Source organism: Scyliorhinus torazame, chromosome 6, assembly GCF_047496885.1.
Source record: "Scyliorhinus torazame isolate Kashiwa2021f chromosome 6, sScyTor2.1, whole genome shotgun sequence".
Classification (NCBI taxonomy): domain Eukaryota; kingdom Metazoa; phylum Chordata; class Chondrichthyes; order Carcharhiniformes; family Scyliorhinidae; genus Scyliorhinus; species Scyliorhinus torazame.
In genome coordinates this window covers 105,784,339-105,795,268 of record NC_092712.1, presented here as the reverse complement: position 1 = coordinate 105,795,268, position 10,930 = coordinate 105,784,339, and the positions used below count along the sequence as shown (strand labels likewise).

The window sequence follows — 10,930 nt, the reverse complement described above, 5'->3', positions numbered from 1 at the left end:
GAGACGTTGTTGGGCTTTCTTGACTGTTGCATCAACGTGAGTGGACCAGGACAGACTGTTGGTGACCCCCAGGAACTTAAAGCTATCGACCATCTCTACTTCAGAGCCATTGATATAGACGGGAGGGGGGTTGTGCTATGCTTCCTGAAATCCTGTTGGGATAATGGTGTTGATGGCGGAGCTGTAGACTATGAACAGCAGTCTGATGTAGGTATCCTTTGTTGTCAAAATATTCGAGAGTTGATTGTAGGGCAAGGGAGATAGCATACGCTGTGGATCGTTTGCTGCAGTAGGCGAACTGCAATGGATTGAACTATCTGGGAGGATGCCGTTGATTTGTCTCATGACTAGCCGCTCGAAGCATTTCATGACAACAGATGCCAGGGCCACTGGTCGTTGAGGCATGCTACCTTGTTCGTCTTTGGTACTGGTATTATGGTGGTCTTCTTGAAGCAGATAGGGACGTCAGAGAGGTGAAGTAAGGTATTGAAGATATCTGCGAATACACTCGCCAGCTGGTCTGCACAGGCTCTGAGTGCTCGCCCAGGGACTCCGTCGGGACCCGTCGCTTTCCGCGTGTTTACTTTCAAGAAGGGAGCTCTTACCTCTGAGGCTGTAATAGTGGGTATGGGTGTGTCCAAGGCTGTTGCGGCGTGTGGCACTGATGTATTGGCTGACTGTTCAAAGCGGGCATAGAACTTGTTCAGTTCATCAGGGAGGGGTGCTCCAGCCCCAGACATGCCGCCTGGCCTTGCTTTGTAGCTTGTGATTTCGTGATCCTCTGACATCTTTAACTAACAAAAATCTAACAGTCTGGGGTTTACCTTTTCAGTTGACCAAACCTTAACAGCTTTGGTGCTCGAGTTCTCTACAACTCTTTGTGTGAAGAAGTGCATCCTGCCATCACTCCTGAACGGCCTAGCTTTACTTTTAAGGTTGTGCCTTCTTGTCCTGCACTCGCCACCAGAGGAAATAGGAGTGTTCTCTCCACAGCCCTTTCAAATTCTTTGATCGTCGTAGATAAATCGATTAGATAATCCCTCTGCCTTATATATTCAATGGAATTCCAGGACAGTCTGCGCGACCCGTCCTCGCAAAAACTCTTGTCGTCCTGGTATCAATTTGGAATCTGTACTGCACCCACTACAAGGTCAATATATCGTTTTTGAGGTGTGGTGCCCAGACTGACATTACATTTGAGAGGAATTATTGGAGTGACTACAGCTGGACATGATGATTGGAGAGTCAACAATCAGGCATTATGGTTCCATGCATTATTTATATAAACTCAATGCATTGTCATCATTAATATTATTTCAGTACAGTACAGATCAATTTGAATACTTAAGAAGTGATATCAAGAAAGAGTGATTTTACGGCAAGCGGAACTGTACTAAATATGCTGCAAAATCTTGTCACATGAATTATTATACACATTGACGTTGCCTACAATTAAATTTGTGCGCAACATGGTTAGGGAAACTTTCAAAATCAGAAAAAAAGGGACTTTAAATCTGTCCATCGCAGTGTGTTTGTGCCATGGCCGAATCGAACTACAAGTTTTGACTTCAATGCAATGCACCGCAAGCAACACACATTTGGCCTTGGAAGTGAATTCACTCCCCCAAGTAACGATCTTTGAAAGGGTTCAATGGATTAAAATATTAATACGGGCATGTGACCCACCCTGTTATATTAGGATCCCCTCTTGCTGCAGCCACCCGCGCTCGGCGGAGATGCACGGTCCGCCCAGAGCCCCGGTTACGACGCTGCTGTCCACGCTCAGCGAGTGAACCCACCCCCCGCGCGATCTGCAGCCGCGGCGGCGGTGGGCGAGCGAAGGGATTGACGTGAACGTGGAGCAGCAGCAGCAGCAGCAGCGAGGAAATCTGGCTGGCTGGCTGGGAGCGATGAGATAGAGGAGGAAACGAGGGGAGGAACGGAGGGAGGTTTTCAGATGCTCTCAGCCTGTCACTGCCATCCGGTGCTGCAGCCTGCACTCTGAAGGAAGCGGAGCAAATAATCATATAAAAAAACAACCCAAACACCTCAGGAAACAATACGAACGAAATCCTAAAGCATTCCGTCGACCCAGAAAAAAAAGGGAAGATTTATTTTTGCATTATATTCTCCTGCAGGGTGGGTATAGAATATGAAATATGAAGCCTTTGCCGCCTCAGATTGTTTCGGTGTATCTGTGTGGACTAGTCTACCTCGCTCAATATAACAGCGCCAATAGAAAGCCCGGTAAGATTATCAAGCGAAAATCTGCACCTTCTTTCTTAACCTTTGCATGTGAGGCATTTTCTCGGGCGGGCTATTATTTTTGAGGGGGGGTGGGGGGTAGAGAGAGCTAAATATGATTTAAATGCGGAATTATTTATTATAATTGTTCTCCACCTCGAGCTGCATGATTTGTTTTATTTTAACTTTTAATCAGTGATGGGTTGAGGTGGGGAGTTTTTTTTAAATTGCCCGGTGCACGAACGGCAACTGACGGGAATCGTGAATATTGCAGGTTCGCCTGAAGGTGACGACGCCTTGAGAGGGAAGGAGGGGGAGGAGGAGGCGGTGGCCGCCGGCTGGAAGATGCGCAGCTTGGAGCCTCCTCAGACCACCAGCCCGCTTCGGCTCAGCCACCGCGCGGACGGTGGGCAGCTGGGCCTGGACACCCGAGTGAGGAGGACACCAGAGCAGGCAGCCGCACAGCCGGTAAGCGCCGCGCTCGGGGAGTTCCGCTCTCTTCATTCACCGTGCTTAAGACGGGCAGGTACCCACGACGCCCTCTGCAGCTCCAATCCCCGGAGAGCTTGGCTGGCGAGAAACAAAAACAACACTGCATCAAAAATAAACCGGCAGGCACAATTCACCAAACCAAACTAAAAGCACACGCCAGTCTCAAGCACGGGCTGCAAATGATGTGTCTTTGCGGTTTATTTAACCAGATTGCCAGCCTTTACACTCGTAACTGAGTTTGCACATTTCAATGCGTCTTTCAGTCAGCACTATTTTTTTTGCTGACGGTTATCTATTATCTCCACGGACCTGTTTACTAATTGTTGGCCTTTGATTTTTGCAGTCCACGCATATTGCCCATGCTACCTTCCAGGTTGATGCTTTCGACTCATCCTTCATCCTTGACGTTGAACTGAACCAGTAAGTATATAAAAAGCACAGGAGTACGGTAGCAGCAGACGTTTGTGCATATTTCGGTCTTGACACAGGCACTTCCGAGTCGATGGAAGGATGGATTACCATTGGGGAAAGTTTGTTTTCGAGAGTCTGCGGCTTGTTCTCGATGTTATTGTTGCGATTTTCCCACACTGATTCAACTTTCCGAATTATTGACGGTTTATTGACTGGCCGAGTTTCAGAATGATTCCTACTGCTTGTTATTGTGAAATTGTCCAGCTACTAGTGGTACACTGTGGGTCCACACCTGCGTCGATGCAGTGTGATGGAAAGTACCAGGGCATCTGCGCGAAAACTTAATTTGGGAGATGAACTTTACACGTATGCGTCGGAAGGGTGCTGTAGAATAGGCAGGCCTCAAAATAAACCTCGGTGGACCGTTAGCGTATAGATTTTACGTTATAGTATTTGAATAATATGTTTCAGCAAACACTGTAAAGAAGTGGCTTGGAGACCACCGAGATCTAAATAGCACTACATATCCGACAGAAAATATGTGAAAAGATTAATTGAGAAAGCGAGTTTAATGCCAATGGTGTGAATTGCGCGAGAGATGAGATGCCGGAGACTTGTGACACAAGTACAATGCGAGCGTCTAGCATAGTTACAGGGTAGTTGCACTCCCAAACTTTGAATTCATTCAAGCTTCTGAAGTAACCTCTGATCTTCAAGATGTATGCAGAAACATAAGGAAATTCATTTTTATAACTGGCGCGGCTTCTTCCTCTTTGCTAATGGTTTTCATGCATCCCCATGTAAAAATGGACGGGTTCCCAGGGAGCTCAAAGACCCCTCCCACCTGGTTTATTCATTCTTCCAACTTCTTCCATCAGGCAGGAGATACAAAAGTCTGAGAACACGCAGGAACAGTTTCAAAAACAGCTTCTTCCCCACTGTTACCAGACTCCTAAGCAACCCTCTTATGGTCTGACCTGATTAACACTACACCTCTGTATGCTTCACCCAATGCCGGTGTTATGTAGTTACACTGTGTACCTCAGTGGCGGACCTGCATTTTTGGGGCCCTGAAGCTTGAGCTGTTATGGGGGCCCCTTCGCAACCAGCAACGAGGTCTGGGTAACCACTGTTATCTTCTTCAATGGGTTGTTCCACGACAGATCACCACAAATTAAAAAAAATGTAACCACTATATCTCAGATTTTGATTAAAATTGCTGTACTGGATTATCTCACATGTCAAAATCACTGGTGTGAATAAAAAATTCCTATGCCTTATATTTTCGAGTTATGGGGGGATGAAAATTAGGGAAATGTTATATACATGCATGATGCATCATAGAATGATGAAATAAACCATAGAAAAGACCACAGTCAATATAATCTTTTATTTTAGACACCTTTGAGAATACATACTACATGAAGCACATTTTACAAAATACTCTTTTTTCTGTTTTTTCTAGCAACATATTCACGTACAGTTTTGTCATATGAGAGCTTCCTTGCAATGTCATTTTCTAGAGACAATATGCATAAAGAATTTAAGGTCATGGTAGACCGAAATTTGTTCTTTATAAAGGATAGCTTTGAAAAATTCCTTTCTGCTTCACAGCTCGTGATAGGCATTGTCAAGTACAGCTTAAGCGCAGTAGTAATATTGGGGAACACTTCAATTAGGTGTTGCTCACAAATAAGCTGAAAAACCTCTGCGCATTGCATTTAAGATGGCATGTTTTCTTCTGTGTTATGGGATTTCCTAAGGTGCAAATATTCTTTGAACTGATGACACTCGTTTACTAATTTGTGGTCAATATCATCTTTGTAATACAATATTATAAGATTAATACAGTCCTCATCAATTTCAGAATTGTTCACCAATTCTGAGAGGAACTTGAACCTTTTTGCAATCTGCTCATATGGGTCAATCCTCTTGCGTTACTGGATTATCAAGCAGTCATAGAGTTAATCATAGAATTTACAGTGCAGAAGGAGGCCATTCGGTCCATCGAGTCTGCACCGGCTCTTGGAAAGAGCACCTACCTAAGGTCAACACCTCCACCCTATCCCCATAACCCAGTAACCCCACCCAACACTAAGGGCAATTTATCATAGTCAATCCACCTAACCTGCACATCTTTGGACTGTGGGAGGAAACCGGAGCACCCGGAGGAAACCCACGCACACACGGGGAGGATGTGCAGACTCTGCACAGACAGTGACCCAAGCCGGAATCGAACCTGGGTCCCTGGAGCTGTGAAGCAATTGTGCTATCCACAATGCTACCGTGCTGCCCACTTCTATCCTAATTTTGTCAGCTCCTCTCAAAGAAGCAAACCACTTGTTCCATCTGAAAATTTCCTTGAAACAATGCGTTTGGAAGCATCAGAATAACTTGAGGTGATATCTTCACACAAACCTTTTGCTTCTGATTCATAGCATGCAATCCTATCGGCTGAATTTTCTCTGAGTTCTTTAACAAACGAAAGTAAAGATGATAGCAGAAGATAACCTTCAAATACATCAAAACCAGGGGTTTGGAGTTTCTTACTTGTTTTGTTGAAAGGCTCCAGCACTTCTCCCCAAACGGCTGTTAAAATAGCACAGTCCAGCTTTACCAACTTGTGGTATAAATTCTTTGCATCTCGTTTACATTCAGGCTTCTCTTCGGAGTCTTCAAAAATATGTTTGAGAGTTTGTAAAATACCCATATATCCAGTTTTAATTGCCCGGACTGCTTCATAGTGTGCAGACCATCTAGTTACACTTAAGCTCTGTAGAGAAAAATGTAGATTGCCCTGTGTGTTTAAAATCCCCCATCTTCGTGGAGATCCAGAAAAGAAAACATACAGCTCCTGCAAAATGCCAAAATAGTCAACAACTTCAGGTATAGTAGACACTGCCTTTTCTCCATGGGCTGCACATGGTACATAGTCTGCGTACCTGTTAATGTTTTTAAAGAGTGCTTGCAGCCCTTTCTCCGAGCCCTTCATGTTAGATGCATTATCTAGGTCTACTTTCTGAGAAAGAGCTTTTTTAAAAAACCCTTCTCAGAAAGTAAAGCGCCATTTTTTAAGATTTATAATAAATAAGCTAAATAGGCTAAACTAGGCTATGTTCAAGCTAGCCTATGCTAGGCTAGACTAATTTAGGCAAGACTAGGCCACCAAAACTCATAGGCTAAGGTAATGTAACACAATTTTACCATTATTTGAACACTTTTCATAATAAACACCTGTAATTTAACACAAATTCACCCTTTTATTACTTTTTCATAAATACTTGTAATATAGTATTAGCCTAGGCTATGCGGTCGTAGCCTACCTTCCGTTCACCTCTTCATAAAAACAATCAGCTTAGGCTAATCTAACACTATTTCACCTTTATTACTTACCTTTTCTAAATATAACATTTATTTTTGAGTAGGGGTAATTAAAATATTGTATCCTTTCTGAACACTTTATTGAAAAAAATTCTTGTCTAGATCGCTATCACGAGTGCTATCACGTTGAAACTTCACGTTAGCATTGTGATTGCCTTTTCAACGGCTCCCCTTTTTTGTTACGACATGTCATCTACTGTTTGTATTTCTGTCATAAATGTTAATAGTATTTTAAATTATTTATAATTATTTTATATTAAATATATTTAGAATGAACATGATTAATTTGAACGTTTTTTCGTTTTCGGCTAGCCTACATGATACTTTAATAACCTTTTAATTTTTATTTTAACTATTATTTTGTATTGAATTACACTATATTATTAATATTATTATTTTTAAAAAACCTCTTCTCATATAGTAGACCCAAAATTTTTAAGCAATGTGGACTAAAGTCGCTTCTGGGGCCCCTCCGGGATTAGGGGCCCTGAAGCTTCAGCTTCATTAGTTTCATAGTAGATCCACCCCTGGTGTACCTTATGTATGGATTCCCATTTATGTAATCCATATTATGTATTTTAATTTCATCTACCAAATGATCTGTTTGAGCTGCATGCAGAAAAATACTTTTCACTGTACCTCAGTACACATGACAATAAACAAATCCAATCCAATGCCCCCATTTCTGAAAGGCACCTAACCAAAATAAAATAATAATAATAATCGCTTATTGTCACAAGTAGGCTTCAATGAAGTTACTGTGAAAAGCCCCTAGTCGCCACATTCCGGCACCAGTTCGGGGAGGCTAGTACGGGAATTGAACCCGCGCTGCTTGTTCTGCATTACAAGCAAGTTGTTTAGCCCAATGTGCTATACCAGCCCCTCTGCCTATTGCATTAAATGTTTTATTATTGTATGGCATTGGAGGCTGTGCAGTATAAATATATGAAATATAGAATACAAAATTCTCAAGACGTGCTGTGCAAGATATTTTTGGACCCTAACTAACAGAGATCTGTTGATTTTCTGAATTGCCCTCCCCTCTGTCTAATTTGAAAACTTGTGGTGGATGATCTCCAATTCAAGTACTTTTATGAAGATGAAACACTGACTGTTGTTTGCACCTGAGACAACTAAAGAAACACCAAATTGTAGCTTGGGAGAAAACAATCTCTCTAAACTTGAACTAGGGTATGTTTTTTAAAGTGATCTCATGTAACTACCATACTTTTTAGTAAGCTGACATTTTAGATACCATATCTGAAGTTGTGAGAAAAAGATTAAGATGGAGGAATTATTATTCTTGGTCCCAGTTTACTTGTTAAATGGCAATAAATAGGAAATGTCAATAACCAAGTTTCACTCCAATGTTCCTGTTGTTCTCTTCAAAAGATCAATTGAGATTAATCATATTACATTAAAGTCAAGATAAAGATAACTCTTTTGCTGCAACTACTGTTGTAATTTTGTACAGAACTTGACAATTTTGCCTGTTAGAGGGACCTAAGGCACACTTCTATTGGATTAGTATAACATGGAAATGACAACAAAATGTTCATGGGCATATATAGAAAATAGCCATGAATTGATATTAAATGTTGATAGCAGGGTAGGGCTAAAAGGAGCAATCGGGATGTCGACATTGTGGAAATAGCCGAGGGTTTTACATGTGAACAAAAGCAAAAAAAAGGTGGAGATTGTAGGTTTGAGATTTACTATTTGTCTGGGGTGTTAATGTGATATGTAGTTTGGCTCACTTTTGAGTCATCCTGTGAAACCGAGTTCAGTCACAAGAATGCATCTAACTCTTGACTTTCCCAATTTGATGTACAATAAATAACCATTTTATTATGCTGTGTCTACATAGTTAAGAATAGAATATTTATTAACATAATCTCTGAATGGAAGAGTACTTCTGTTGAGTTACAATAATAAAACAATTATTGCATCTTATTTTATTTAGCATAATTCTGTTTAGAATTGCGACTTCATCTGGGTTCTGTATAATATAGCATTGTAACAATGTTCAGGTGTTATGATAATTGTGTGTGCGTGACAAAGTTTGATGTAATGAATTAGCAGTAGCAACCATGTTCTTCCTGTTAATTATTTTAGTTAAAGTTAATCTAATGAAGCAGCACGGTAGTGCAGTGGTTAACACTGCAGCCTCATGGCGCTGAGGTCCCAGGTTCGATCCCGGCTCTGGGTCACTGTCTGTGTGGAGTTTGCACATTCTTCTTGTGTTTGCATGGGTTCCGCCCCCACAACCCAAAAGATGTACAGGGTAGGTGAATTGACCACGCTAAATTGCCCCTTAATTGGAAAAAATGAATTGGGTACTCTAAATTTATAAAACAAAGTTTATATAACAAAAACATTACATAGATTTTCGACTAGGTAACAGTTTAATTCCTGTACAGAAAACAGCTCTTTCTGCAAAAATGGTAATTCTGATTACATCTGAAATACACTGGTTTAGGGCTGGATTCTTCTGCCCCACCGGCCGCAAGATTGACACAGGCGGGACGTGGATCATGTAAAGGCCCATTGATGTCAGATGGGCATGGATGGAGAATTCTTCCTGTAATCTTTCACTATGGTGCATTCAGTGGTCAAGAAGCCTGATTCTCCGGAACAATTTCCAAGTTCTGCAGCGAGCGGGAATTGCCGCGGGTTTCCCAGCGCTCGGCCCGGCGAGGCTGGCAACACTATTCAACGTTAATTGGTCCACTTAACGAGGCTCATGGGCTTCCCACCCCAATACTATCTCGGCAGCTGACACGCCGGGACCACGCTTGCCAGCACCCCACTAACAATGCCGAGCTGCACTTAGGCTGCAATTGCTCAGCCAGCCCCAGCCTGCTGGCAACAATGGCGCCGAGGAGACCGGCCCAAGATTCGGGGATGCTGATCTGTGGAGGTTCCTGGATGCAGTGGAGGCCAGGAGGGATGTTCTGATCCCCCGCGGGTCCCGGAGGGTGAGCCACAAGGCAGCCAGTGCTGCTTGGGACGAGGTAATGGCAGTAGTCAGCTCAGGCAGTGTGACCAGGAGGACTGGACTCCAGTGTCAGAAGAAGCTCAGCGACCTACACCTCGCAGCCAGAGTGATTAGACACCACAGCGTCCCACCCCGCCAACTCCCCAAGGGAGCATCCCTCCCAGGTGACCCCCAACCCTCCCTCCATCCCCCTCCCCCATCAGCATGTGCCGTCGACAAGTGAGTCGGGACCTTCCGGCCCCAGAGCCACCAGAGGACGCCCGGGAGGGGGATCGAAGGCCATAGGACGAGGTAAGCAGCTGGCTGCCTCCATCTCAGATGTGGAAACACCAGGACATAGTGGTACAGCTAGGAGGGCCAGGCACGTTGAGCATTGCTGAGAGCACTGGGGTAGGGGGGAGGGGTTAGGTAGGGAGTGAGGTTGGGTGTTGTGGCACTCTCAAAAATGTGGTATTGTACATTAAACAACTTTGTGCATTAAACAACTTTTTGCACAACCATCATGATGCCTCTGTCACTTTCTTCCGCAGTGCAACTGACCCCCAGACCCTTTGCCTGTCTCTCCAGGCAACCCCCCTCCCCATGGCATCCACCCACCCGCCAGCCGTGGTCGTGTCCCAGGAGCTGTGTCCCATCCCCTGGGTGTTAGGATGTTGGCTGCTGCGTGTGTGGTGTTGACTCCCACATAGTGTCCAGACATGAAGGTTTGTTTGGAATGCTAGGCAATGACTCCACATGCTACATGGCCCGCCTACCCACGGGAACCCATTTGGCATTGTCAAGCGCTCACTTAACCACGATTGTCAATTCCCTATTAACAATTGCCTTCAGCCTCGCGGCCAAAGGCCTCAGCAGTCGGTGGGGGTTATGGGTGATCCTTGTGGCCGACGGGCAAGGACAGGGGTTGTCCCCGGAATGGTGGTTCCTCGAGCCATTGGCCCCCCCAGTTGACCTCCCAGCACCTCCCCTACCCACCCACCCCCAACCTCCCATTGCAGCCCACCCGCCGAGCACTGGGGTGACAAGCTCAGCACCACCGCGCGCTTTGCCTGTGAGCAGAGATTGCGATTCACCTCTTCGGCTCCCCACAGAAGCTCTTCCGTCAGGTTCATGTTTTTAAAAAGGAGTGCCAATCGTCGCCAGGGTGAGCACTTGCTGGGGAGGCCGGTAAGTGACAGGAAGTCGTTGGATGACAGGTAGCTCTTGTTAATTGTATGGAAATATGGCTTAAGTGGTGATAATTGATTTCTCCCCACGCTACGGCGAGATTCCGAATTCGCCAGGGTAGCAGGTCGGTTGCATCGCAAACTGTTTGATGCCTGGCACGGTTCCCGTTTTTGGCCTCTCCCGTCATTCACCAGCCTCATCCCGCTTGAGAGCAAGTGTAACAAGGCCGGAAGATCA

At 44.4% G+C, this 10,930-nt stretch overlaps 1 protein-coding gene across 10 annotated transcripts in view; it reads left to right on the top strand.

Moving 5' to 3' along the window:
• The first annotated feature begins 1,763 nt into the window (after positions 1–1,763).
• Positions 1,764–10,930, top strand: part of adam22 (ADAM metallopeptidase domain 22) — a 588,297-nt gene continuing 579,130 nt past the window's right edge. For 8 of the 10 annotated variants that reach the window (XM_072508628.1, XM_072508623.1, XM_072508626.1 and 5 more), the window contains exons 1-3: positions 1,765–2,247; positions 2,519–2,712; positions 3,080–3,156. In XM_072508628.1, the coding sequence (XP_072364729.1) occupies positions 2,160–2,247; positions 2,519–2,712; positions 3,080–3,156 (359 nt within the window). In that variant the 5' untranslated portion in view covers positions 1,765–2,159. Of the gene's footprint in view, positions 2,248–2,518; positions 2,713–3,079; positions 3,157–10,930 lie in introns of all 10 variants that reach the window. The other 2 variants (XM_072508619.1, XM_072508629.1) reach the window with 2 other exon arrangements.